The 23,021-nt window shown below is 42.7% G+C and overlaps 2 protein-coding genes across 3 annotated transcripts; both read right to left on the bottom strand.

Moving 5' to 3' along the window:
- Positions 1 to 11,047: 11,047 nt before the first annotated feature.
- Positions 11,048 to 12,761, bottom strand: LOC125945160 (uncharacterized). 2 transcript variants are annotated; one of them, XM_049666770.1, is made up of 4 exons: positions 12,593 to 12,761; positions 11,854 to 11,915; positions 11,429 to 11,502; positions 11,048 to 11,364 (listed from the first exon to the last, which is right to left on the bottom strand). In XM_049666770.1, the coding sequence occupies exons 2-4, from the start codon at positions 11,861 to 11,863 to the stop codon at positions 11,083 to 11,085; spliced, it is 366 nt and encodes a 121-aa protein (XP_049522727.1). In that variant the 5' UTR covers positions 11,864 to 11,915; positions 12,593 to 12,761; the 3' UTR covers positions 11,048 to 11,082. The 2 variants fall into 2 exon arrangements, with proteins under 2 accessions (XP_049522727.1, XP_049522726.1); XM_049666769.1 differs by lacking the exon at positions 11,854 to 11,915.
- On the bottom strand, positions 12,727 to 21,997 carry LOC125945135 (uncharacterized). The gene is made up of 7 exons (XM_049666710.1): positions 21,705 to 21,997; positions 20,695 to 20,792; positions 20,333 to 20,596; positions 18,467 to 18,551; positions 13,329 to 13,475; positions 12,873 to 13,083; positions 12,727 to 12,767 (listed from the first exon to the last, which is right to left on the bottom strand). The coding sequence occupies exons 1-7, from the start codon at positions 21,849 to 21,851 to the stop codon at positions 12,727 to 12,729; spliced, it is 993 nt and encodes a 330-aa protein (XP_049522667.1). The 5' UTR covers positions 21,852 to 21,997.
- Positions 21,998 to 23,021: the final 1,024 nt, after the last annotated feature.

Below are 23,021 nucleotides of genomic sequence, written 5' to 3'. Positions count from 1 at the left end.
CCGCCAATCCGTACACTGGAATGGCAAACATAACTTGACAAAGATTTACATTTTACTAATTTTAAAATTTGGTGCAGCTAAAAAAAAAAAAAAAAACACCCTGTATACTGACAGACTTCGGTTGCTTTACAAAAAATAGGCTAAAGGACCACCACTGTTTATATAAAGACGGAAACAGGCGGAAATTGTCAAGTGCTTTTTGCAAAATGAATAAATTTAGAATCTATTCTGGTGCTCGCAGTTTCGAGCAAAGAATGTGGAGCAAGAGAGATATGGAAAAAAAAAAGTCACTACTTTCTTCGCGCGGCGGGATTCGAACCAGGGTACACACGATCCGAAGGGGAGTGCTATCCACTAACGATAACCACTGGACTATGGCACCCACTCTTGCAGAACAAGAATTTATGGGTACCATAAATGCTTGCTCGTTGTACCGTTGCGTTGTACCGACGATTGTAAGACAACTTGCTATGGGCCACAGAAAGAGAAAATGAGAGCGTGAGACACACAGAGAGGAAAAGAAAGCGAGAGGAAAAGAAAAGAACGCTTACAGAGTTTACTACTGTTTCATACGTTTTCACAAGCGTGGATCGTCCTTAATTTTTTTTTTTTTTACTTTCGCTGAAAATGCAGAAATCGTAGGGCGACTTTTGGTATATTATGTACGTACGCGCGCGGCCACGTACATGCCTAATTAAATGGTCTATCTGAAACCACGGCTGTGCTGACGTACGCGTGGGCACGAGCGAATTTAGTTATTGAGCACCAGCTACGACACGAGAAACGTTTAACTCGGAACAAGCGTTGCTGGTCGCCGATTCCTGCGCTAGTCCACCGTCTACATAAACATCGGTTCGCAAATTAAGTTCCGCTACATGAAGTGAGGTGTAAATGGAACTTTTTTTTTTAAGCGAAAATCGATGTCCACTGTCAAACGTTTCGATACTTGTCTAGCTCATGCTGCAGTGCACGGCTACAAGGGGTGCACGGTGAATCGGCTCAGCTGTGCAGGCATTGCACGGCTGAGTGACATTATATTGCGGCTAGCGACAGTGTCGGCGCCGCGACCGTTTCAAGCTTTCAAATCAAGCTGATTCTCAGCTTTCATTTCTTTTTTAATACATAGGAGAGGAGGCTTGGAGGAATACAAAACAACAAAATACATTTGTTTTCGGATAAAACAATTGCCGTTTTTCGAAATTTGCGTTTTCCCCCCGACCAAGCACAATTCATTACCCTTTCTTTACGGCTTCACCGTCGCGCAGCGCTGCTCTGCGCTTTAGCCGAACCAACAGGCAAACTTATGGGCGCCGCCATTTTGGAAAAAAGGCCGCAGACATATTCCGACCTAACTCGGCGAGTTTTCAACGCAGACTGATGAAATTAGCTTTATTTTAACGAGAAAAATGCGACAAGTGCCACAACTAACAGCTAGATGCTCGACGGATTTCCTAAAGGCACAAAACCGCTCCTTACTGTAATTATGACAACGAGTGTTACCGCGCGCCATCTAGCATTTGTACGCCACAGCGATGCACTTCGCGCTTCCTTTGTCCGTACATAGATGGCGCCCATAGTTTTTTTGCCTGTTGGTTCGGCTTAGCGCAGAGCAGCGCTGCGCGACGGTGAAGCCGTTGTGAAAGGGTAATGAGTCGTGCTCGGTCGGGGGGAAAACGCAAATTTCGAAAAACGGCAATTGTTTTATACGAAAACAAATCTATTTTGTTGTTTTGTATTCCTCCAAGCCTCCTCTCCTATGTATTAAAAAAATCAAAGCTGAGAATCAGGTACAAGACAGCGAAAAATGCAAGAAACACTCGCCCGGACTCATGAAAGTGCGAATTTTTCCGGATTTCGCACACGCGGCATATCGCTCCGCGGCGTTGCTTGCTCTTGCTTTTTAGTGGAGATGTAGGTAGGCCTGGCCCCTTCTCCCCAGAGCTCACATCGGCATCGCGGCAGTTTTGCTGAAAATGGGAAAAGAAAACCATTTCCCGGCCGAAGTCCAGCATCTTTAAACATTAAAACGTGTTTGTCCCAGTTCTTCAATTTGTAGCATTTATAGAGTTTGTGCACTAAAATTTGCGTACTTTACGTAGTGTGATCATAATGAAATTTCGCATGCTTATCCTTTAACATGTCCTGAATGCAAAGAAACAACTTTCAGAGCTTTCCACAAATATTTTCAGGAATTATAATTATGAAAATTTCTTCGTTGAGAATGGTAAAACTGAAACTAGGCGTTGTAAATTTTTTGTAGACTAAAGCACGAATGTTGCAGTATATTTTTGCGGCTGTATGGAATGGTACTATTTATAGGGAGAAATATGAGCTATTTCTTCGTGTTTTCTTATGCTCACTGGTATCGCCTAAGCTTCCACAAAAAATGCATTGTTTTGACAGATGCATGGCGTGCGAATCATTCACCAAATGAGCAATAAAAAAAACTAAAAGCGGATTTGAAAACGTAGGCGCAAATGGTGAAAATTTCGTTGAGCTCTCAGGAATATTTAAAGAAGAGGTTTGGCGAGTTTGGCCGTCATGTGGCGCTTATTAGGGTATGTTTTATGTTGCGCCTAATTAGTTAATCAATTTAGATAAATTATGCAAAGTGTTTAGTGTTCACGTTAGGGCCCAGTGCGTTTCGTTTCTTTGTAGAGGGCCTTCCAAAACGACCAATGCATCTTTTTTTTTTTTTTTTTTTTTTTGCGGCAACACGCATGACATGCTGCGTAGTGATTTTTTCCGGCGTTTAATGAAACGCCACCAAATAGATAATAAACCCACGTATTTCACGCGCGCGCGCGCGCACACACACACACACACAATATATATATACATGTGTGTTAGCGTGCGTGCGCGCGCGCGCGCGTGCGTGCCAGCTGAACAAGTGACGGAAATTGCGTTTCGTTATATCTCGGCGACTGCTGTTCGCTTTATGGAATAAAAAAACTGATAATTTATCTTTGAGGAAAATCCTTGAATGCTTGGTGCACGCACGAAGCGGTTAAGTTAGAGACTTGCGTGTTTTTGGTTAGACAGTGCAATTCACCTAGCAGCTTTTAAAGAAGAGGTTTGGCGAGTTTGGCCGTCATGTGGCGCTTATTAGGGTATGTTTTATGTTGCGCCTAATTAGTTAATCAATTTAGATAAATTACGCAAAGTGTTTAGTGTTCACGTTAGGGCCCAGTGCGTTTCGTTTCTTTGTAGAGGGCCTTCCAAAACGACCAATGCATCTTTTTTTTTTTTTTTTTTGCGGCAACACGCATGACATGCTGCGTAGTGATTTTTTCCGGCGTTTAATGAAACGCCACCAAATAGATAATAAACCCACGTATTTCACGCGCGCGCGCGCGCGCGCACACACACACACACACACACATACATATATATACATGTGTGTTAGCGTGCGTGCGCGCGCGCGCGCGTGCGTGCCAGCTGAACAAGTGACGGAAATTGCGTTTCGTTATATCTCGGCGACTGCTGTTCGCTTTATGGAATAAAAAAACTGATAATTTATCTTTGAGGAAAATCCTTGAATGCTTGGTGCACGCACGAAGCGGTTAAGTTAGAGACTTGCGTGTTTTTGGTTAGACAGTGCAATTCACCTAGAGCTTTTAAAGAAGAGGTTTGGCGAGTTTGGCCGTCATGTGGCGCTTATTAGGGTATGTTTTATGTTGCGCCTAATTAGTTAATCAATTTAGATAAATTACGCAAAGTGTTTAGTGTTCACGTTAGGGCCCAGTGCGTTTCGTTTCTTTGTAGAGGGCCTTCCAAAACGACCAATGCATCTTTTTTTTTTTTTTTTTTTTTGCGGCAACACGCATGACATGCTGCGTAGTGATTTTTTCCGGCGTTTAATGAAACGCCACCAAATAGATAATAAACCCACGTATTTCACGCGCGCGCGCGCGCGCACACACACACACACACACATACATATATATACATGTGTGTTAGCGTGCGTGCGCGCGCGCGCGCGTGCGTGCCAGCTGAACAAGTGACGGAAATTGCGTTTCGTTATATCTCGGAGACTGCTGTTCGCTTTATGGAATAAAAAAACTGATAATTTATCTTTGAGGAAAATCCTTGAATGCTTGGTGCACGCACGAAGCGGTTAAGTTAGAGACTTGCGTGTTTTTGGTTAGACAGTGCAATTCACCTACAGCTTTTAAAGAAGAGGTTTGGCGAGTTTGGCCGTCATGTGGCGCTTATTAGGGTATGTTTTATGTTGCGCCTAATTAGTTAATCAATTTAGATAAATTACGCAAAGTGTTTAGTGTTCACGTTAGGGCCCAGTGCGTTTCGTTTCTTTGTAGAGGGCCTTCCAAAACGACCAATGCATCTTTTTTTTTTTTTTTTTTGCGGCAACACGCATGACATGCTGCGTAGTGATTTTTTCCGGCGTTTAATGAAACGCCACCAAATAGATAATAAACCCACGTATTTCACGCGCGCGCGCGCGCGCGCACACACACACACACACATACATATATATACATGTGTGTTAGCGTGCGTGCGCGCGCGCGCGCGTGCGTGCCAGCTGAACAAGTGACGGAAATTGCGTTTCGTTATATCTCGGAGACTGCTGTTCGCTTTATGGAATAAAAAAACTGATAATTTATCTTTGAGGAAAATCCTTGAATGCTTGGTGCACGCACGAAGCGGTTAAGTTAGAGACTTGCGTGTTTTTGGTTAGACAGTGCAATTCACCTAGAGCTTTTAAAGAAGAGGTTTGGCGAGTTTGGCCGTCATGTGGCGCTTATTAGGGTATGTTTTATGTTGCGCCTAATTAGTTAATCAATTTAGATAAATTACGCAAAGTGTTTAGTGTTCACGTTAGGGCCCAGTGCGTTTCGTTTCTTTGTAGAGGGCCTTCCAAAACGACCAATGCATCTTTTTTTTTTTTTTTTTTTTTGCGGCAAGACGCATGACATGCTGCGTAGTGATTTTTTCCGGCGTTTAATGAAACGCCACCAAATAGATAATAAACCCACGTATTTCACGCGCGCGCGCGCGCACACACACACACACACACACACACACATACATATATATACATGTGTGTTAGCGTGCGTGCGCGCGCGCGCGCGTGCGTGCCAGCTGAACAAGTGACGGAAAGTGCGTTTCGTTATATTTCGGCGACTGCTGTTCGCTTTATGGAATAAAAAAACTGATAATTTATCTTTGAGGAAAATCTTTGAATGCTTGGTGCACGCACGAAGCGGTTAAGTTAGAGACTTGCGTGTTTTTGGTTAGACAGTGCAATTCACCTAGAGCTTCACAAGGTGTGGAGACCATTTGAAGGAGCACTGTACTAGTGCAGAAAGCATTGCAAGCGCCGTTTCCTTCGCGTTCCTGCTACGGCGCCGGGTGCATTTTACGTTGCCCCGCAAAATGTACGTGAAAAAAAAAACGAAAAAAAAACGTCTTCTTGTCTGTTCTTATTTATCGAATATTCATCTCTGATGTGCGATGTTCGCGGTTGTTAACTGAGAACTAAGCACGCGAGCAGTTTTTGTTCAGAAGGAACGTATTTACCTTCTGGTCAAGTCGCGCTGGCGCGCAATGCGTACCAAGGTGCTTACGTCGGCGCTGATCGAGCGAGCCACGCGCTCCGGTGTTCCCGCCATTCCCCATGTGCAAAACGAATTGGTGTATAATAGGAAATGCTCATAGACCGTTTACCAGTGGCTTACAACATTTGGAATACCGTCTTCCAGTAATAGGCATTCTGCAGAACTAGGAAGACGAGTATAGAAATAGGTTGAACAAACTAATCCCTCAGTGCCTTATTGACAAGTTAATACGAAATTCAGTGATGAATATTATTTAGCTGTAAGAAACTGATCAGTGTTTTCAGGCAACTGTTGAGAAAGTAGCATTACCAAACCTGTTATTGCAATACAGTAGCAGTTAAAATAAGAATTTGGATTGTTAAATTTTTGTGCCATATTTTTAGCATAAATCCTACCACAAAATATAACAGGAGTTGACGTACATCAATTGAATGCACTGTTTTGTGGAAACAGTGCTCAAATTTGTTCCTGCAATCGCGTTGTGTGTAAACATCAAACTTATATTACTTCTATTTTTTTTCCAGACCACAGCTCCAGCTCGGATAACTCCACCTCGTCTTTGTTAGGGGATGCGAAATGTGCGGCCGTCAGTCTTTCAACCGGTCTAGCTTAATGATATTGTTTGAATGAGTAATCACAGATAACTGCTGCGACAAACGATTTGTGTTGGTAAGATTGCCTCACGCGAAGTAAAAAAGCATGACTTTTGCTATTCAGAAATTGTAAGAAGCTTTATGCATATGCGCCTACAGAATTTGCAGTGTGCACTTATAAGAATTTTTGAAAGTGCTCGCTGAAACCCCCTGTGTGTATATATATATATATATATATATATATATATATATATATATATATAAGCGTGTGTGAGTGACTGTGTGTGTGTGCACGCAATAGAGTAGCACATAAGCTCAGTCACGTGGGGTTATTTCACATTTCGCGGGCTTTCAATAAACGCCGGAATAATTCACCACACTGGATGTGTGTTGCTGCAAAAAAAAAAATAGATCGGTCGTTTTAAAATGCCCTCAAGAACGAAATGAAACGTAATTGGCCCTAAAGTGAATAATAAACATTTTCCGCAAATAATCCTTATTGATTAACTAATTAGGCGCAACATAAAACTTAACATAAGGAGCGTCACATGACAGCAAAACATATGTCATTGGTTTCATTGAGTTGTGGCTGCCCGCTGTCAATAAAATCATCGGTTCTAGTCACATAAAAATCCTGTATAAATGTATGTATGTACGTATATACACGCACGCACGTACGCAAGCACGCACGCGCGCGCGCACACACACACAGGAGCGCCCACACTGAAAGAGTCAAAATCACGTCATGGATGTACGGAAATAAGAACGCCGAAGTGCGTCATAGCGTAAGAAAGCTGGAACACTTGTTTAAATAATACCAGCGGTGGCCAGTGACTGTTGATATGGATGCGAAAACACGTTACCGCCACCTATCTACGGAAATAGCAAGCGCGAAGTCCGTCGCCATTGCGTAAAAAACCTAGACGGCGCAAGGTAACACTCGATTTCATGATGACAGTGGCGGCCGGGGAATAAAAACAGCTCGAACCTCTTGGCAAGAAATACAAAAAAAAGAAGAAACAAAAAGTGGCTTGCTTTATTAAACCTTGTATATGACAGTGAATAAACAGCAAAGCAGTTACAACTAAACTGAAAAAAAAAGACAGCTAACAAAAGCAAGTACACAAAGAAACAAACCAGCCGTGTTTGCTCAGTGGGTATAGCGTTTGGCTACTGAGCGCGAGGTCATGGGATCGAATCCCAGCCACGGCAGCCGCTTTTCGTTGGGGCAGAAAAAAAAATAAACCGTGTACTAAGGTTTAGGAGCACGTTAAAGAACCCCAGGTAGTCTAATTTATTTCGGAGTTGTCCACTACGGCGTGCCTCATAATCAGACCGCGGTTTTGACACGCAAAACCCCAGTATTATCTGTTTTTTTTTTACGCAAAGAAACAGGTGTGTTTGCATTGAAGGGCGCCCGAAAAAGCGTTTGTTCCAATTACGCGCAGCAAGGACGCTTTATGATGGGGAAGGCAGATGGCTGGAAGGTGCACGTCCTCATCGTTTCTAAACAATTTCTAAACAAAATTGGTCTCACTGTCCCTCCAATAATACCAAGTGGCTCGAGGCTTCGTATTGCATATTAACTGAAAGAATTACACTCACGTTAAATGCCGCAAAAGGACCAAGCGGGGCACTTGCTTCGCGCAGGTGCATTCGCCCAAATTTTATAGCTATAGCCCGCATGCAGCTACAAAATCCGAAATCGCATCAGCAGGGGCAGGGACGCGCAAGCAGCGTTTCACGCAAATTTGAAGCATAAATCGCAGCGCTACCGAGGCCAAAGTGGTGTATCAATTCGGACGGACGCTTTCCAGAACGCTAGTAGCCGTTCAAACAGGGCGCACAGTTAAGAGATGGCGCTGACAAAGCGGCGAGCGCCCGTGTTGAGAAAGTCCTAAACAACATTAGCCGGGCGGCGCGTGCAAGCGACGTTCCGTGCAACTTGTCCGTGGTAATATCAAAAGCGGCTCTCACGTTTTCCTTGAATCGGTGAGCCGGGGCACCGTGGTGCACGCGAGAGCTGCTTTCATTATTATCTACATCAATATCTCGAAACTGTTGTCATCCCGAGAATTCGTTTCGAGTGGATCCGCCTTGCAAACTCCACGGCTACAATTTGTACATTCCAACGTGGTCCATCAGGTAATTAGTTAACCTAATTAGTGACTGTTTCATTATTATTCGGCTAAGCATTTCAATTGCTTGTGCAAGTAATGTCCGCCACTTAGAGCAGACCAGCTCATGAACTAGACTTGGGCATTCTGCCACAGGCAACCTTTAGGAGTTTTTGAAAGTGTTCACTGAAGCCCGCTGTATATATATATATATATATATATATGCGTGTGTGAGTGACTGTGTGTGTGTGCACGCAATAGAGTAGCACATAAGCTCAGTCACGTGGGGTTATTTCACATTTCGCGGGCTTTCAATAAACGCCGGAATAATTCACCACACTGGATGTGTGTTGCTGCAAAAAAAAAAATAGATGGGTCGTTTTAAAATGCCCTCAAGAACGAAATGAAACGTAATTGGCCCTAAAGTGAATAATAAACATTTTCCGCAAATAATCCTTATTGATTAACTAATTAGGCGCAACATAAAACTTAACATAAGGAGCGTCACATGACAGCAAAACATATGTCATTGGTTTCATTGAGTTGTGGCTGCCCGCTGTCAATAAAATCATCGGTTCTAGTCACATAAAAATCCTGTATAAATGTATGTATGTACGTATATACACGCACGCACGTACGCAAGCACGCACGCGCGCGCGCACACACACACAGGAGCGCCCACACTGAAAGAGTCAAAATCACGTCATGGATGTACGGAAATAAGAACGCCGAAGTGCGTCATAGCGTAAGAAAGCTGGAACACTTGTTTAAATAATACCAGCGGTGGCCAGTGACTGTTGATATGGATGCGAAAACACGTTACCGCCACCTATCTACGGAAATAGCAAGCGCGAAGTCCGTCGCCATTGCGTAAAAAACCTAGACGGCGCAAGGTAACACTCGATTTCATGATGACAGTGGCGGCCGTGGAATAAAAACAGCTCGAACCTCTTGGCAAGAAATACAAAAAAAAGAAGAAACAAAAAGTGGCTTGCTTTATTAAACCTTGTATATGACAGTGAATAAACAGCAAAGCAGTTACAACTAAACTGAAAAAAAAAGACAGCTAACAAAAGCAAGTACACAAAGAAACAAACCAGCCGTGTTTGCTCAGTGGGTATAGCGTTTGGCTACTGAGCGCGAGGTCATGGGATCGAATCCCAGCCACGGCAGCCGCTTTTCGTTGGGGCAGAAAAAAAAAATAAACCGTGCACTAAGGTTTAGGAGCACGTTAAAGAACCCCAGGTAGTCTAATTTATTTCGGAGTTGTCCACTACGGCGTGCCTCATAATCAGACCGCGGTTTTGGCACGCAAAACCCCAGTATTATCTGTTTTTTTTTTACGCAAAGAAACAGGTGTGTTTGCATTGAAGGGCGCCCGAAAAAGCGTTTGTTCCAATTACGCGCAGCAAGGACGCTTTATGATGGGGAAGGCAGATGGCTGGAAGGTGCACGTCCTCATCGTTTCTAAACAATTTCTAAACAAAATTGGTCTCACTGTCCCTCCAATAATACCAAGTGGCTCGAGGCTTCGTATTGCATATTAACTGAAAGAATTACACTCACGTTAAATGCCGCAAAAGGACCAAGCGGGGCACTTGCTTCGCGCAGGTGCATTCGCCCAAATTTTATAGCTATAGCCCGCATGCAGCTACAAAATCCGAAATCGCATCAGCAGGGGCGGGACGCGCAAGCAGCGTTTCACGCAAATTTGAAGCATAAATCGCAGCGCTACCGAGGCCAAAGTGGTGTATCAATTCGGACGGACGCTTTCCAGAACGCTAGTAGCCGTTCAAACAGGGCGCACAGTTAAGAGATGGCGCTGACAAAGCGGCGAGCGCCCGTGTTGAGAAAGTCCTAAACAACATTAGCCGGGCGGCGCGTGCAAACGACGTTCCGTGCAACTTGTCCGTGGTACACTCTTAAAAAAAAGGTTGGCAAAACCACTAACCAAATACTAACACGTTACTAGTCCCAAAAAGCACTACCCAGTTAGTCAATGCAGGTAGTAAAAGTGGTGGTAGTGAAAATCACTAGCTTCTGAGGCTAGTACAAAACACTAACCCAATCTCCTGAACCTAGTAAACAACACTAGCCAAATACTAGCAGACTAGTTAAAGCACTACCTTTTAGGGTAGTTGAAAGTACTAACTAGCTAGTAAAAAACACTAACTTAAATACCAACTGGCTAGTTAAATGCACTTCCTTTTAGGGTAGTTGGAAGTACTAACTAGCTAGTAAATAACACTAACCCAAATACAAACTGGCAAGTTAAAAGCACTACTTTTTAGGGTAGTTGGAAGTACTAACTAGCTAGTAAACAACACTAACCCAAATACTAACTGGCTAGTAAAAAGCACTACCCTTTAGGGTAGTTGAAAGTACTAACTAGCAAGTAAAAAGCACTACCTTTTAGGGTGATTGAAAGTACTAACAAGCTAGTAAATAACACTAACCCAAATACTAAGTGGCTAGTAAATAGCACTACCTTCTAGGGTAGTTGAATGTACTAACTAGCTAGTAAATAATACTAACCCAAATACTAACTGGCTAGTTAAAGGTACGACCATTTTTGGTAGCTGGAAGTACTAATTAGCTATGTTATATCACTACCACATCAGGGTAGTAAATATCACTAAGTTAAAGCATGTTATTAGGATTGTATACTCGCACAAAAAGCAGAAATGATGCATTATTGTAGTTGCATCAGGAGTTTCAGTGCAATGCAGTAGAGTAACCAAGCAGACATTTCAGGAACTGTACAAATAAATTTTATTAAATTATTGTATATAATCATTCCTTCTCTGGCAAGGTCTGCAGCTTCTTAATTGCTGAAATTGCCTGCAGTGTCCCAAGTGTTGCTGGTCTTGATGATGGCAGTCCACAAAAATGTTCAACAAGTGCAAAAACATTTTTGTTCTTGTGACTGTACTTTACATTGAAAACCCAGTAAAGTTCCATGAGCAGAACAAATCCTCCTATCAAGTCGAGGGCTTCCAATTCCAACCCTTCAAATGCCGCAAACAAAATTGTTCCGTCTTCAGTGTCCTTGGTGATAAGTGCCGGGTAGACATCCTGTAATAACATTCACAAAAGGTAAGCACACAAGAGTAAAATATTACGACAAAGCATTTCTTACCAGCCTTCCTAAAAAATGTGGTTTTTCCTTCACCAGGAAGGCCAATATCTCGACCACTCCAACAGCAAAGCGGTCTGTAAGCAATGAAAAAAATACCAATGCAAATTGATGCTGTGAAAAGAAGTGATGACTGGAATGACAACTCAAATAAAAGGCAGCATAGTTGGCACTAAGGAGTAAAAACAACACATTAATGCCGTGAAAACATGAGAATCAGGTTTGTCACAAGACAGACATTTCCGACTAATCTTCCCATAACATACACGCTTGAACAAAATAGAAACACACACAGAACAATGAGGAGAAAATGTGGGCAGTGCATGCAAGTGGATCATTTCAAATACATCTGTGGTGGTCAAACATGGTGTGCTCAAACACCTCATGTTTCCTAATGAAAAATCATCGGTGTTTAAAGGTAGTCTTACGTGCCAACATTTCTGATCATTTGTTTTTACCCTTGCCAGTCTGTCTTTCAATGTTGCACTGCCTGTCATAAAAAGGTTTATAAAACAATTGTTAAACTTAATGACTGCAAATATTTCAGGTCCATTGCCACTTAAAATAAGTATGCCCCATAAAAATTTTAGTTTACATTTTTTTTCTTCTGCAACACAGAAGTATGACATCTTTCTTTCTCAGGGATATCTTTAAAAGAAAAAAAATGCTTTACAGCAATTATTGCCATTCTAGGTTGAAATTCTTTGGTCACGAATATAGGTTAATAGCTCATTTTGGGTAAGACTTTGGAGAGAAAAAAGTCGACCTATATCTGAATACGGTATCCCCCTCCCCCAAATTATTCCAGGGATGAAACAACACTTCTTTATTACACATTAACTTACATTACGTATTCTGACATAGCTCAAACTTCACATTTATGGGAAGACCATGAAAACAGCTCTCTGGGTAACAGGGTTTAAAGCCATTGTAAAGGTTATATGCTAACAAAATATGTTATAGTTGCCCTTTCCGTTGATTGGGTTAATTACAACTGGCCATTCGCCCTTTGTACACAAAGTTAGGCATCTATTAGACAGTTCAGTGCATGCTGTATGGAGCTGTTTAAGTGATATTTGCTTTTTTTTGGTGTTAAATTATGTGTACCGTGCACTCAAATGAATACATGCCACAAGCTCTATAAAATAAACAGACCTTGCTACGTACGTTTCTTAGCATCGCCTTCAAGTGTGGCCATCTCAGTCTCTATTTTTGATAGAGGCTCCTTTGCACTGCGGAGTGTCTTTGTTAAATAAAGACACCTGTCTCCATGCACATTGATGAAGTTGAGAAATTCTTTCTCAAGGTTGACACCAGTCACAGCTTGAAACTCCTGGTGTAGCTGAACAAAGAAATTAGACACAATGTGTTATTGATACATTGCTCCGAAACACCAAAAGGCTTTCCGATAAAACACATGCTGAAAAAGGTAGACTCACAATGTCACCGATTGCTAAAGCAGGATATTTTTCAAGCACTTGAGCAGTCGATGGATTGGCGTCCCTTATCCAATTCCTTCTCTCTCCCAGTGTCTTCTTCATGGAGTCCTTCAGTTTAAGCAAATCTGGGACCCGTCTTTTCATTTCGGCTTTCATGAAGCTCACATGCCCCGCCAGTGACACGCTGTCGACATGCTCTTCAGGGGTGTCAATCATAGCCTGTGAATCATCAATCAATCATGCCAGGTGAAATTCACGACAAACAATTTGTGAAACTTGGAGCAGGCAAGAAAATATAAGCCACGGGGCTGCACATGCCCGATTTGGCATACTGAAGGTGAAAATTGCACTTGTAAGAATGTTTTTGCATAATACACGGAAGAATGCGGTGAATTGTGCATCTACTAAAGAATGGCTTGTAAAAGCATACTTCAGTGTGTTGAAAATGGAAGTGTTAGACTTACCATGCGGCATTGCTTCAGAGACCGAGAAGTGTCCTGTACACTTCTTTTATGGCCAAATTTCTTTCTGGCCTCTTGCACAACAGGCACATTGCCCATCAACTTACGCACATTGCCCATTCTGTACTGAAAGGCCACCTTCCATGAGTCCTGTGGATAAAGAGCAATTTTAGAGTGTTATAATCTCAACATTGGATGGAAAGCACTTGGGTAACAATTCTTCCCACATCAATGCAATCGGTTAGTATTCACATAAAATATGCTACAGCACAAATGTCACACAATAAAAGCTTAGACAGCAGGAGTGAAAAAAAATGAACCCCACTCCCCACTGCCACATTAGGGCAATTTTTTCATATTGCCTGAAAAGCTCCATCATTAATGAAAAATAAATACGCTGACCTCAAAACGAACAATAAAGGCCTGTGAAGGTGATTCCCTACATTCATAAACTTTCCCACAATATATAAAAAGTAGAATCAAACCAGTGTGTCATGGCAAAGACAAGCTGCCGCAGTGCACAACACAACATAGAACTAAATTTATAGATTGTGTGGCAAGTATCCTCTGTGAATTTCCCTTATGAGGAAGCTTTAGCTCGGGCCCAATTCCGATGTCGCCTATACAAATACATGTAAAACGCAGGAACGCTTTTACGAGATAACCACTGGGCCAATTTTAATGAAATTTGTTGCATTTGAGAGAAAAAGTTAAACTCTAATGACTATTGGAAGCAGAATTTCGATTTTGGGCCTGGATTGTTTAAGTAGAACCTTCAATAATTGGCAAGATTAAGAAATATAGAAGAGTGACGTTTACGAATTCGTAGCTCTGCACCTAGAACAATTATCACAGTTCTGTAAGCAGCAATCATTAGAGCATCCAAAGCGGACAAATTTGATAAGTTAATTTGTATCTTATGTGAATTTGTTACATTGTTTACAAGGATTTTGCGAAAATTCACAAATTAGTGGTCCATTTGAGAGCCATGTATAACATATCAATTTTGCCCGCTTTAGATGTACTATCAGGTGTAATTTACAGATTTGTGATATTTTTCATTGCCGAGTTAGCGCTGTAAATTTGAGTTTCGTTTTCTGAAGATTTGCGATTTCTGTCAATTTTCATTAAAAAAATTTACCTAAATAAAAAATTACCAACTAACAGTCGCTACATTTTAACTTTTTCTTTTAAATGCAACAAACCTCATCAAATTTGGTACAGTGGTTGCCGATAAAAACGATTTCTCTTTTTCCATGTATTTAGACAGATGCCCCCGAGCTAAAGCTTCCTCTTAAGCTGCGTTTGCCAGTACATGCGGCAAACAGGTAGATTTTAATAAGACGGCTAAAATGCAGTCTTAAAATGTGGAGTAAGGCAGGTGGCTTCTGAGCCGAATGGATGCCCACCATTTTTTCACGGCACAAAATTTCCCATGAAAGCTAGAGATCGAACTAAGCACGAAATCGTGGAAGCTGTTTTGAGTAAGCAAGCCGGAGAGAAGTGCCTGAGTAAGCTATCTATTTTGCGTGGTGATGCCACAACCAAGTTTCTCAATGGTTTTATTTAGGTATCAACCATTCGGCCCTCACATAAAGGTTCCCTTAATTTTGTTGCGAAATGACGAACATAAAGTTTTAGTGTGAAAGCACTGCTAGCCTACCAACCCTGATTTCACCTGTGTTTGTATGAAGCCTCTTCATAACTTCACAGTAATCGACCACGCTCCCTATAAAACGTGCATGCGTGCTTCCCCCCCCCCCCATAGTGGCTCCTTGTAAACGACGATGCATGCGGTGATTTCGCACGATATTCCATGGCTGACGCAGTCTAACCGTCTGTCACTTTCTCTTGTTTTTGTGTACTGTGTTTACAGGTTGTTTGTTTATTGTTAAGTTATTATACATGGTCCATTTCCCATCGGTGTGCAGTTATTAAACAAAAAGGACAAAATATTAAAAAAATCACTTCTGATAACTGATGCTTTTAATTATGATTCTGTTAGATGTGGTTTTCTTGTACTAATATTTTCAGGATAATTTTGGCATCTGGTCTCAGCTCGATGACATGTTACCATTTTGATAGTTTTGTGGTTGGGCGATGTGTCATACTTCTGCACATTAAAAGGCAGATTTTAGTGCGATCCTATTAAGTTGTGTGGTCAAGTAGTATAAAAATTTTGCTCTTAATAAATAAAACTTCTAAAGAAAAAGAGGCAACTGTTGCCTCTACACAAAAATAAAACCAATATTGCAGTGCAGCACTGCTACTGTCTAAAATGGAGCAGAAAATCTGCTGGATACCACAACTGGCTCATTTCCAAGGGGTAGCACTCCGTTAGCAATAAGACGCAGCACTGCGGCAGCCCGAGCAGGCTATTGAACCGAAACTGAAATGTTATTTTGCTGGAACCAGAACTGAACCAGAAAGTTACAATTTTTCTTCATTGCAGATTGAAACTGGAAGAAAAAAATAATGGTTTTCGGTTCAAGCTGGCCATCTTTTCATTCATGCATTCCCTACGCCTGTGGCTCAACTATGTTATCTCATTTGCATAGACACACCATATTTCCGTGATTTTAAAAGCAGCAGCACCATTACAACAGTTTTCAGCTTACTGCGTCAGGGGGGCAGACTAGGAGTTCTGTTAACGCGACAATATTTGCATTGTATCCGACGTGTGGACTCGCCAGACTGTGAGGCATATACAAAGTACCTGAAACAATGGGGCACACATACTTGTTGCTTGTCCCCAATATGATTTTGAACAACAGGCATTGACCTCTTGATTAGAACCAATTAAAAACAGGCCGTTCAGTGAAAAGGTCCCTGCTGGGCCATTGACCACATATATCAATGAAGCGAACCATCAAGGCTCTCCTAAAATATTTAGTTAACAAAGGCCTAGATTGAAGTCTGTGAGCGGGCACTTCGAACACAAGCATGCATATAATGGCATCCTGCTGCCTGTCCTCATCATTACTCAGTAGCGTATTTTCCCCCTCTTCAGGACGGGAACAAACAGCGCTCGGATGGGATGAAGTGAGTAGACAGACAAGGCGCTGCACTAAAAATCACTGGTTTATTGCTGGGAATGCAATACATGCAATACACAGGTTCAGCGCAGAAGGCCAGAAAAAACACGGTTTCTGTGCCGGGAAGGGAATAAAATTCTCACATCACACGTGTTGTCATAGCAGGTTATTTTTTAAAACGTAGTTAATCTCGCAGCTATGCAGAGTAACAGAGGGTACACTGACACAGGAGTTTCCGTGCAATTGAATGCAACACGCTTCCCGAATCTCACGTGCACTTTGTTCTGTATATCTGCCTAGTATTGTGCAATCTTCAAAGGGAGGTCTGCAGCTGCATTCTTTGCAGTGCTGGGCGGCTGGGTACAGACCCTTTCATTGCGTATTCATGCTCTCTCAGCCAGTCATTCAAACATCGGCCTGTTTGGCCAATGTAGCAGCGTTTGCACTTGAGCGGGATCTTATACACAACTGCGTATGTGCAGTCAACGTGAGGTTTTCTTTGTTGTTTCTCACAGATTGCTTTTCTGGTGCCTTCCTTGTTTACCCTGCGGCATAGCGACGACAGTTTGTCCCCTGCGCTGAACAAAACGCGTGTGCCTATTTTTCCGGCGGCCTTTTTTAAACTATGCGAGACCCCATGGACGTTTTGACAGTATGGCGGTTGTGCTCGCATGGTCCCTTGTTCTGGGCGTCACGTCCTGCCCTTCCTCTGGTCAGGCTCACCAAAAGCTTTTCTGAAACACCCGTCAGCACGGCTATGGGTACCCAGCCTGGATGAGCCGGTGCACTTGGTGCATGAAGCTGCTAGCCACCTGGTGGTGGCATGAACAGGTCAAAGCTGCTGAGACATGAAGGGGAGAATACTTTTCTTAAAGCGGGGGTTGTATGCCCAACATGCATGTTCCCTTTCAAACAATATCTCTAGGTCCAGAAACCTTAGCTTATTATTGGAGGGAGGCTTGATCGTTAGTTCCAAAGGTTTCATTACTGATTGAAAGATGTCGAAAATTTCCTTCGCATGTGAGAGGTGGCCTGTTTCGTCAGTTTTGAGTAGCACAAGGAAATCATCTACAAAGCGAAATACTTTAGTTACGCTGGTCGGTAGGAGGCAGCCCATGCGGCTTCTGTCAAAACGTGCTAGCACAAGGTTGCTTAGAACAGGAGCAATACAGGACCCAATGCACACGCCTTCACGATGGCTTTGCAGTCGTATTCCAGCCTTGGCGAAAGCACGAAGCCCCCCTCCTTATCGACCTGGAGGAGTCTGGCGTCAGCTCTTCGTAGCGAGAGTGTTGACCAGTTTGTCACTAACTCTTTTAAGATTGCACAATACTAGGCAGATATACAGAACAAAGTGCACGCGAGATTTGGGAAGCGTGTTGCATTCAATTGCACGGAAACTCCTGCGTCAGTGTACCCTCTGTTACTCTGCATAGCTGCGAGATTAACTACTTGTTAAAAAATAACCTGCTATGGCAACACGTGTGATGTGATGATTTTATTCCCTTCCCGGCAGAGGAATCGTGTTTTTTCTGGCCTTCTGCGGTGAACCTGTGTATTTTATATATTGCATTCCCAACAATAAACCAGTGGTTGTTAGTTCAGCGCCTTGTCTGTCTACTCACTTCGTCCCATCCGAGCGCTGTTTGTTCCCGTCCTAATGATGTACCAACCAGCCCAGACCAGCACTCTGCTCAGCAGAGTAGCAGGCTTTAGGATTCTCTGCGTTTCCTCAATATATTCTCCTTACCCTCACCCTCAATAAAGCTTTGCTTCACATAGATTGCAGCAGTGATGTTCAATCTGCATACGTCTTTTGCAACTATGTGCAACCTGAAGCACAACTGGCACTATCCTTCAGGGCAGCTTAGCAGCAGCATCACATTTTCATAGAAAATAAATTTGCGCTGTTTTCCTGTAATTATTCTTCGGTTATGCAAATAGACTAGAACTGGTTTGAACTTTTATTTTTTTTGCTCCGAAGTTGGAACTGAACTGCTTTCGGTGAACCAAAACAAAAACCGGAACAAAAATGGTTTTGCTTCGATACTCTAAGGATTAGTTTCTTGAACAGCCTTTGCTCACTCGGACAGTGGATGCACTTACATAGCCTGTGCCGATGAAATCTCTGAGGATTGGGTATTCTTGTACCAGTTCTTTTGCTGCACAGTCATACAGTTCTCCAGGGTACCTTCAAAGAAAAACACACAAGTGTCAAAACTCAAAGCATGCTATTGTTTCATGGTGAACACAAAGAAAAGTAAAGTGACAAGAGTGCCATTCAATGACACTTAAAGCGAGCAGTTGAAGTGCCATCTGATGTAGTGGTATTTAACACATCTTTTTGCTGCATATCTTCATGCTGACTCGCGCAAGGAGTAGTGACACCAGTAGCAAATTTTTGTGTAGCCTGTAGCTGACAAGTGTAATGTGATTGAACATGACGGTTGCATCAATGTGTAGAAAGACCTGGCAATGAATTTGTGTGCCTTTAGCTTTCAAGCCTGACTATCAAAAAGCCATACATTGTTGCCATCAACCACGGATTGCAAGCGATTGCTGAGAGCTCAGCAAGAGCACTGTATTGATTTCAAGACTCGCAGACTCTGGAAATCAATACAAAGCATGTGCACAAGGTACACACGCTACCCGTGTCATTTTGCCTAGCACTGCTACGGAGCCAATGCATAGCAGCAATCGATATTTTGACTGCGGAACGATGGTTTACTGCATTTTGCGGGCTCGATCTGTGCAAGCCACATTGTGACCGCAAATGCAGTTTCTGCTGTTTATGTTTTCGCCGACTTTTTCTGACTGCCATTTGGCCACTAAGGTTGACTAAAATTGAAACTTACATTGATGGTATGCGTTTTGCAGCGACAAAAGTCTGATTTCGTGTGGTGTTGTGATCATATGCAGAAAAATGAATAGCCGGAGTGGAAATCTGCGTGTATCAGGAATGCTAATTGGGCCAGTTGGACAATGTTGGATTCATGGTTCCGAAAATTCAGCACAAACACAAGGGACAAAGAAGCAATTGCACGACATAGCACTCGTGTTGTGCACAACACGAGCGAACACGAGCGCTGAATCGCTCGTGTCGCTCGAGTGCTGTGTCATGCATTTGCTTCTTTGCCCTTTGTATTTGCATTGAATTTTCATAACCATGAATCCAAATTTGAGTGTTGATTACGGTGGTCAAGTAGTTACACGAGCAAGCAGGTCGTTCGTCACGGTGCTGTACTATCATCTCGGTGACTAAAACGTGGTACACATGTGAGTATTAAAGCATGTCTGATTGCATGTTACCACATGTTGCATAGTCAAAGCAGACTTACAGTTTCCGCACACACTAACCTTTAAAGTGCCTAAGTATACCTGTCTGGACGGCATGCAAACCCCTGGCCATGTGGGCAAGATAATTAGCGAGTCTGAAGCATCATTAACTGGCTACAGCATCGACTCAGAAGCTGGTTAAACTAAAATCTTTTGGCAGGCTTTGTTTTTAGATGACGGATAATGTGACAAAGCTTAAGCGACTGTCAGTGTTGCGAGTTTCTCTCGTTTTCAGACTTGTCGGATCAGAACAAAACGCTGGCACTTTTAGAACAATGAAGAACTTATGAACTCTAGAGGACCTTGATGTTGAATATGGGGTGTCTTCAAGGGACAATGACAGCAACGGAGAAACCATGTTGCCTGCTAATAATAATTTTTTTTAATTAAAACCATCGATTATATTTTATTCAGCAAGGCTTTTTCTGAACTAGCAAAATTAAAAAAAAATACTAAAAATTGAGCACCATATTACCAATGAATAGCATTTGAATTTAAAGCTTGCCGATGTGTCACTTAGAAATTAAATTTGTTGCATTTTGCAAAAATGCCTGGCACATCCAATGGTTAAACAGTTAACTTCACTAAAATTACAAAGCATTTGAACAAAAACTTGACATCAATGGAAATACTCACAAGCTTATTGTGCGGAGGTGTGTTGTTATCCACGACACAATGCGTGATTTTGTGGAGGAAGACAGCTCTCCCTGTTTGAGGTTTGCAATATCAACCTTGATATCAAAAGGCATAGCTGGCAGCTTATATCCACGATGGGTATGTCTGGGGAAGATGGCTGGGCCCGACGTGCTTGCAGCTGACATTACGTCGCTTTCATCATTGTTTGTCAGCACATCTCCTTCATTTTCGTTCGTTCCATGATCCTGGTACTCTACCTCTTTGCTGAAGAACATGCATAAAAATAGAATTAATGTAAATGGCATGCAATGTGTACTGATAATAAAATAAGGCATACAAAACATTATAGCTTAACTACTTACTTTGTGTGCTGTGGAGCCACAAGTTGGATCCTATCTCCATCACAAAAGGTGTGGTCGTCTTCTATGTCCACAAATGTGTCAAACCGACTGTTGTACACCTGTCAAAAATTAAAACAGGCATGCATACCACCAGTCAGTGAGGCCACCAACAAGCATCTTTTGCCCAATTGTGACAATAAGAGCACCTAATTTCAAATGCATGAAGCAAAAGCGGTAGTATCCATACCCTTCAATAGGCAGTATGGAGATATGATAAAGGTGGCGAAGAGACATTTAGAGAAACAGTCTCCTTGATCTGCTGTCCTGGCCTGCCTGGGAAACTGTCATTCAGGCAGTTCAGGACAGCAAACGGAGAGAATGCGCATTTAAGATCAGGGGAGGTTGAACAATGACACCTAAATTCTAGCTGGCAGATGTGAATACAAGCACAACCAATTGGCTACGAGCATCTTTTATGAAATGTGCAAGGGAGGCAAATTCATTGAGATGTAAACATGCATCGCAAATGAAAGGTACAAAGGCAAATTTCGGCACAAGGGTAATTTGAATGGTCCTATGGAAGATATGGCGGTTGAAAAACTATATATATATATATATTAAAGCTCGCAGATTGATCGTGGTCAAATATGGCAGAGAAGCAGTAATTTCACCAGTCACCAAAAATAGGCTGCATTATGAATAGAGGGCTCGGCGAATATTTGATGTTTCAAATACGAATCGATGTCGGAACCCTCGCAAAAAAAAGTTTAAAAAGGACGTTTCAGGACTCGTACGTCCCTTGTTCACAATGGAGTGACAGTACAAAATGCCGTCTTTTAAGTGCTGGCTTCCTCTGATATGATTAGTATAAATCTGGCCCCTCGGTTCCCTTTCTTCTCATACTTTATGTTACACAAGATTGCGCATGCTTCTATGCATTTCTCTATGCCAGCAAGGTCGCCTGAACACCTCTGGGATAACGCTTTGCTAACGCACGAGTTGCAAGGAAATATTAGAAATAGGTAGCTTACCTCAATCCTTTCACAATCAGCTGCATCCCGAAAGTCGCTGCTTAACAAAGCAGAAATCAAATCCGCTTTTTGGTTCTTGCCACTGAGTTGCATCACCTTTTTGCGCTGGTTCCAGAGAACAAGGCATTGCACAGGAGCCGAAGACATCGGCACGCTTCAGCTTCGGCGCGAAAGTTAACAAAGAAAACACGACAACGTGCACCGACTGTAAACGACAGTAAACCACATGGTAGACCACGCCGTCACGCTGAAAATTACCGCGCGTCTGTGATAGCTGTCTCAACCTGGATAAATGGCACAAGCACCTTTTTGAAACGGTGTGTTGGCAAGCGCCACCATCAGGGTTTTGGGTGTTGCGGGTGTTGCATTGGGTCGCCGCGCTGCGGCTACGTTTCTCGGAGGCTACGTTCACTACTCACAACAATTGTGTAAGTTTATTAACACAATAATTACAGCGCAACATCTGCGTATTATTCTTGGCAGGCTTATGTTTTTGATATATATATATACTAATTTATTAAGTTCTTGCTGCCAACAGTGAATCGTTTTACGCTTTGCTTCTTGTACCGTCAGTACACAAAAGCATGGCCTTTGAGATAAAGTGCAATAACTACGAAGACGCCGTCGATTTGTAAAAAGTAAGTAAAAAAACTACTTCAAACCAATCCAGAATCCAAGATGCTGCAGGCCACGCGCGACTTCGCACGTTTTTGCTTTGTGCTGAGTGAGTCAGTATAATTTTCGCCAGCGTTCACGATTTAATAATGCGGTCCCCCAGTATGAACTGTTGTCACGTTTAAGTGTGTTAAGATGTTGCACGCATGCCCTCGCTGTCCGTTTTCAGCGGCAAAGCTCAGCACGATCGTCTGGCACCTGAGAGACCATCGTCATGAATACAACTTCTCTGTTACATGCGGCGTCAAAGGCTGCCCAGCGACATATCGGAACTTCGAGTCGTATCGAAAACATCTCTACCGACAGCACAGAAACTACATGGAGCTGGGGTCTGCAGCGCAAGTCCAGAACATCGAAGGTACTTTTGACAGTGCACAAAGTAGCGAGCAACCCACCGATGTTGCGCCAGGCCACTGTGATGGATCGTCTGCGGGAGCTACTGCGAACGGTGATAGTGACGTTCTGCAAGATACTTTTGACAACGTTGAGTCATTCAGCGATGACGCGCCGATTACTGATACCGAGGAAGATGGGAGGTTCAGTTCAGGAACGAACAAGACGACAGACGACTTCAAACAACAAGTGAAGAAGCAGCTGTGTCTACTTTTTTTCAGAATAGCAGAAGTCCACAAACTACCACAT

The sequence above is a fragment of the Dermacentor silvarum genome, chromosome 4 (assembly GCF_013339745.2).
Source record: "Dermacentor silvarum isolate Dsil-2018 chromosome 4, BIME_Dsil_1.4, whole genome shotgun sequence".
Taxonomy (NCBI): domain Eukaryota; kingdom Metazoa; phylum Arthropoda; class Arachnida; order Ixodida; family Ixodidae; genus Dermacentor; species Dermacentor silvarum.
This window is presented reverse-complemented; position numbering and strand designations above follow the sequence as displayed.

Excerpts from the sequence above, each read along its gene's own strand:
- LOC125945160 (XM_049666769.1), bottom strand. The coding sequence starts at position 12,623 with ATGGCCACACTTGAAGGCGATGCTAAGAAAC. Across the intron at positions 11,503-12,592 it reads TGAAGGCGATGCTAAGAAAC|ACCGCTTTGCTGTTGGAGTG; the intron begins GTACGTAGCAAG and ends CATTGCTTACAG. Across the intron at positions 11,365-11,428 it reads CACATTTTTTAGGAAGGCTG|GATGTCTACCCGGCACTTAT; the intron begins GTAAGAAATGCT and ends ATGTTATTACAG.
- LOC125945135 (XM_049666710.1), bottom strand. The coding sequence starts at position 21,851 with ATGTCTTCGGCTCCTGTGCAATGCCTTGTTCTCTGGAACCAGCGCAAA. Across the intron at positions 18,552-20,332 it reads CACCTCCGCACAATAAGCTT|GTACCCTGGAGAACTGTATG; the intron begins GTGAGTATTTCC and ends TTTTCTTTGAAG. Across the intron at positions 13,476-18,466 it reads ATTTCATCGGCACAGGCTAT|GACTCATGGAAGGTGGCCTT; the intron begins GTAAGTGCATCC and ends CTTTATCCACAG.